The 6,000-nt window shown below is 38.7% G+C and overlaps 1 protein-coding gene across 3 annotated transcripts in view; it reads left to right on the top strand.

The window, feature by feature from the left end:
- Positions 1–972: 972 nt before the first annotated feature.
- Positions 973–6,000, top strand: part of tpcn2 (two pore segment channel 2) — a 164,566-nt gene continuing 159,538 nt past the window's right edge. Inside the window, exon 1 of one of the 3 annotated variants that reach the window (XM_062030168.1) lies at positions 973–1,329. In XM_062030168.1, coding sequence (XP_061886152.1) covers positions 1,197–1,329 — 133 coding nt within the window. In that variant the 5' untranslated portion in view covers positions 973–1,196. The remainder of the gene's footprint in view (positions 1,330–6,000) is intronic. The other 2 variants (XM_062030162.1, XM_062030154.1) reach the window with 2 other exon arrangements.

The following is a 6,000-nucleotide window of genomic DNA, read 5'->3' as shown; positions in this document are numbered from 1 at the left end:
TATATATATATATATATATATATATATATATATATATATATATATATATATATATATTCAATGACCTTTGTCATAGCAGCACATATGAGATGGCACAAAATTAGCACCCATTATACCAAATTTAGCCCAATGAGTACCAATAAAACATAATTTATGAAGAAAGGTTAGAGTAAGTTATAAAAACATAAATTGCATATGGTATAAAGGTAAATATTATAAAGAGAAAAGTGTATATAAGTGTTTAAAGTGCAAAATACCTGTCTACATTCGAGTCTGAATATTGTATTATTGTCAACCCCACTGTTTGAGTTTGAGTTTATTTCGAACATGCAAGCATACAACATGATACATCACAATTTCCAGTTTCTCTTTCTGTGTTAAAATACGACATTTCATTAGCACCGTATCATAGCTACAAGTATGAAGTTTGCATTAAAAACGTGTGATAATCAGTTAAATATTGAGAATGTTATGAAGGATTGAATGTGCTGACACTTTATTGATCCTGTCACTAGATGGAGATGTTTACCAGTTCAAGATGGCGGCCTTACGGCTCGTCAGCGCCAATAGGCAGTAGCGGTCGGTGCAGGATCTCTACGTAAGATATATATGGAAAGAGTCCCCCTCAGCAATGGCGGACGGTAAATTAGCATTGTGGGTAATCGAGTGGATTGTGACGTCAGTGAGAAGGGTCTTTATCATTAAGGTTATTCTTATATACACTCTACGTTATTTCAATGTGGGAAATATTCAAGTAACAGCCTGCTAATAAAAAATATGTGTGCACTTTTTTAAAATACCTAGCGCCATGGAGGTGGAGTTTATTATTAGGATGAGGAAATCGGTCTAAAGTAGGGGTGGGCGATACTGCAGATTATAGAATGGATCCGATACCAAGTAAATGCCTAGTGTCGATAACGCCAAATTTTAATCAGTAAACGTGCCATCTACCAACCCGATACCAACCTCCCCGGTATCGATACAACTGATATATGGATTGACCCTTTCCGCGCTAACAAGTGACACTTTACAGAGCAGACGTTAACTTCCTAAACACACGTTTTAACCACCAAACAGTTCAAGCCTTTTAAACTCGCTATGGATTAAAATGTGTCCAGAGACACGTTTACAAACAACTTGTGTACTTTTACATTCGAAGGCTACAAGCAGGAAAAGGAAAGGTGTTTGTTTGCTGGATGGAATCGGACTGTCTGCTGGCAGCAAGTGGCCGTCATGCAGCAGCCACACTTTATGGGACCGGGTCGGCAAAGGACGACACGGGAGAGCTGCTGTGCTCGTCCGGCTGTGATTCTCGTAGCGAACAAACAGGTGAGGTCTTAGTTTCGTCTGGTCGGATTGACTATCAAGAATGTGTATGAAGTTAATACATGTTTGTTTAAAGCAGTAAGTACAGTCTTTCACTAGCATAAACACGAAGGCGACTGTCAGGAATTTGGCAAAGATTCCGAAAACTCTGCATCTATTACTGCTTTTCGAACATTGGATTCGTTGTGATTCGTTCTTTTTAAAAGATGTACCTGCAATAATTACAGAAACGGTAGTAGTTAATGATGGGGAGGACACCATCTGGCATTCACCAACATTCTATTAATCTTATTCTGTCATTTGTTTTACGCTTATCTACTACCACATTTCTCAACTCATTCAGATTATTCCAACATACAACGTTAAGGAGACTTGAACTCATAGCACATCCACCTAAAACAACCCCAAGGTTTTAGCCAAAATTCCCCATTTTACAAACTGATCATGAGAATTACTACTTCCACATTTCTCAGCCCCCATAAAATATTCAACTCATACAGGACATTTAGGATATCTATTTATACATTACAAAATTATGTAAACAATTAATCGACAACTTATCCAATATAGTCGTCCCTCGCCACATCAAGCTTTACCCTGTCACTGATTTTGTTATCTTAAATAAAGCATATACTATGTATTTTAAGCCTGAATTAAAGGCCTACTGAAATGTGATTTACTTATTTAAACGGGGATAGCAGGTCCATTCTATGTGTCATACTTGATCATTTTGCGATATTGCCATATTTTTGCTGAAAGGATTTAGTAGAGAACATCGACGATAAAGTTCGCAACATTTGGTCGCTGATAAAAAAGCCTTGCCTGTACCGGAAGTAGCGTGACGTCACAGGTTGTGGAGCTCCTCACATCTGCACATTGTTTACAATCATGGCCACAAGCAGCTAGAGCGATTCGGACCGAGAAAGCGACGATTTCCCCATTAATTTGAGCGAGGATGAAAGATTTGTGGATGAGGAAAGTGAGAGTGAAGGACTAGAGGGCAGTGGAAGCGATTCAGATAGGGAAGATGCTGTGAGAGGCGGGTGGGACCTGATATTCAGCTGGGAATGACTAAAACAGTAAATAAACACAAGACATATATACTCTATTAGCCACAACACAACCAGGCTTATATTTAATATGCCACAAATTAATCCCGCATAACAAACACCTAACCCCTCCCGTCCATATAACCCGCCAATACAAATCAAACACCCGCACAACACACTCAATCCCACAGCCCAAAGTACCGTTCACCTCCCCAAAGTTCATACAGCACATATATTTCCCCAAAGTTACGTATGTGACATGCACATAGCGGCACGCACGTACGGGCAAGCTATCAAAGGTTTGGAAGCCGCAGCTCATGCGTACTCACGGTACCGCGTCTGCGTATCCAACTCAAAGTCCTCCTGGTAAGAGTCTCTGTTGTCCCAGTTCTCCACAGGCCAATGGTAAAGCTTGACTGTCATCTTTCGGGAATGTAAACAATGAAACACCGGCTACGTGTTGGTGTTGCTGCAGCCGGTCGCTAATACACCGCTTCCCACCTACAGCTTTCTTCTTTGCTGTCTCCATTGTTTATTGAACAAATTGCAAAAGGTTCACCAACACAGATGTCCGGAATACTGTGGAATTTTGCGATGAAAACAGACGATTTAATAGCTGGCCACAATGCTGTCCCAAAATGTCCTCTACAATCCGTGACGTCACGCGCAGGCGTCATCATACCGCATGTGTTACAATGTTAAGATTTCATCATTGATATATAAACTATCAGACTGCGTGGTCGGTAGTAGTGGGTTTCAGTAGGCCTTTACATGGGTCATATTATGCAAAACCTACTTCTTTTGCCTTTTGTTACCTGTTTCACTGTATTTGAAGTCCCCATTCTGTAAGTGCAGAAAATGTACAAAACCCAAAACCAGTGAAGTTGGCACATTGTGTAATTCGTAAATAAAAACAGAATACTATGATTTGCAAATCCTTTTCAACTTATATTCAATTGAGTATACTGCAAAGACAAGATATTTAATGCTCGAACTGAGAAACTCATTTTTTTTTTTGCAAATAATCATTAAATTAGAATTTAATGACAGCAACACATTGCAAAAAAGTTGGCACGGGGATTTTTAACACTGTGTTACATGGCCTTTCCTTTTAACAACACTCAGTTAACGTTTGGAAACTGAGGAGACACATTTTTGAAGCTTTTCAGGTTGAACTCTGTCCCATTCGTGCTTGATGTACAGCTTAAGTTGTTCAACAGTCCGGGGTCTCAGTTGTGGTATTTTACGCTTCATAATGTGCCACACATTTTCAATGGGAGACAGGTCTGGACTACAGACAGTCCAGTCCAGTACCTGCACTCTTTTACCCGTGAAGCCACGGTGTTGTAACACATGGCTTGGCATTGTCTTGCTGAAATAAGCAGGGGCGTCCATAATAACATTGCTTGGATGGCAACATATGTTGCTCCAAAACCTGTATGTACCTTTCAGCATTAATGGTACTTTCACAGATGTGTAAGTTACCCATGCCTTGGGCACTAATACAGCCCCATACCATCACCATACCATACTATCCAGATGGTTCTTTTCCTCTTTGTTTCGGAAGACAGGACGTCCACAGTTTCCAAAAACAATTTCAAATGTGGTCTCGTCAGACCACAGAACACTTTTTTACTTTGCATCAGTCCATCTTCGATGAGCTCGTGCCCAGCGAAGCCGGCTGCGTTTCTGGCTTTCTCTTTGCATAGAAACATTTAACTTGCACTTACAGATGTAGCGATGGACTGTAGTTACTGACAGTGGTCTGAAAGTGTTCCTGAGCCCATTTGGTGAGATCCTTTACACACTGATGTCGCTTTTTGATGCAGTACCGCCTAAGGGATCCAAGGTCACGGGCATTCAATGTTACGTACAGTGATTTCTCCAGATTCTCTGAACCTTTTGATGATATTACAGACCGTAGATGGTGAAATCCTTAAATTCCTTGCAATAGCTCGTTGAGAAATGTTGTTTCTTAAACTGTTGGACAATTTGTTCACGCATTTGTTCACAAAGTGGTGACCCTCGCCCTATCCTTGTTTGTGAATGACTGAGCATTTAATGGAAGCTGCTTTTATACACAATCATGGCACCCACCTGTTCCCAATTAGCCTGTTCACCTGTGGGATTTTCCAAATAAGTGTTTGATGAGCATTCCTCAACTTTCTCAGACTTTTTTGCCACTTGTGCCAGCTTTTTTGAAACATGTTGCAGGAATCAAATTCCAAATGAGCTAATATTTGCAAAAACAAGTTTTGCAGTTCGAACATTAAATATCTTGTCTTTGCAGTATATTCAATTGAATATAGGTTGAAAAGGATTTGCAAATCATTGTATTCTGTTTTTATTTACGATTTACACAATGTGCCAACTTCACTGGTTTTGGGGTTTGTACATTCAAACCATAGGGGCGTTGTTCAGATCTTTATTATAATAATTTTAAAAAAATAGGTCTTTATAAAACAATTTTGCCTTGTTCCAAATCAGCCGTTGAGATTTGCCAACAATTTTGACATAGTTTGCCATTTTGACGTCAGCGTATATGCTTATGTTTTCCTCGTATCTTTGTAAGAGTCTGCCCTGTTTATTTCTGTTGTAGTATCAGCAAAGATGCGACCCTATAAGCTAAATGCTCTGTTATTACTTGTATGAACAAACACGAGTTACTACACAAACCTCCAGCATAATTGGAAGTGCCTTCTTAACTGTGTTTTGTTACAATAAAGCAGGCAGTCTAATAACAGTAGATACATGACCATTTGTAATGATATGTTAGCATGTAGCATTCCCTTGACCATTGATGTATTAAGCAAGTAGGACACTGGCACATGTAGATACAGTGTTAAGGTTTTACAATACATTGTTTGTTAGCATTTTGTATTATAAAATTAAAATGTTTGGTCTGCACTGCACTGTACAGTATAACCTTTACTAGATAACTCTGTGTCAGTTTCTTAAAAGTACAAACATGGCTCTTCCTAATTAGTTTGGGGCCGCTATGATTTTGCAAAATTGCAGAGAGAATCATGGAATTGGACTGCACCTCATCGCTGCCACCACAGCCAGAGACTACAGACTCTGATTACATTGAACACATTGTTTATTAAAAAATAACCAAATAACAATTTCTTATAATAAATACAAATATTAGAGAAATAAAGAAGCCTACAATTTCTGGTTGTTTTCCGCTCCATTTGCAGAATGGCTATACGATATATATCTCAATATTTTTTCCGTAAAGTATAAACAAAACACAAAACAGTCCTAGTTACCTGAGATACCAAGCATGTCATTATTAGTGAGTCAATATTTTGACTTAGTAATTTGATATTAGTTTGTCTAAATTGTCAGACGATCGCTTCTCTGATGCTCCATCATGTTCAGAAGTCTCTTTTCTATCTGGACATCTTCTTCTACTGTATTAAGCAACTTTGTCTCCATTGGAAGTTTTTGTTTTAGTCTGTCGTGCTTGTGGCTGTTGAGTTTTGCCTAGTGAAAAAAAAAAATTTTTATAAGGATTTTTACAAAATTACATTCAATAATCATGAATACATTATTTGGGATAAACCCACTTTAGCACAGGTGTAAGATGGTGACATGTTATTTACAACATGTCAAATGGCCC

This window comes from Entelurus aequoreus, linkage group LG02, assembly GCF_033978785.1.
Source record: "Entelurus aequoreus isolate RoL-2023_Sb linkage group LG02, RoL_Eaeq_v1.1, whole genome shotgun sequence".
NCBI classification, from domain to species: domain Eukaryota; kingdom Metazoa; phylum Chordata; class Actinopteri; order Syngnathiformes; family Syngnathidae; genus Entelurus; species Entelurus aequoreus.
This window is presented reverse-complemented; position numbering and strand designations above follow the sequence as displayed.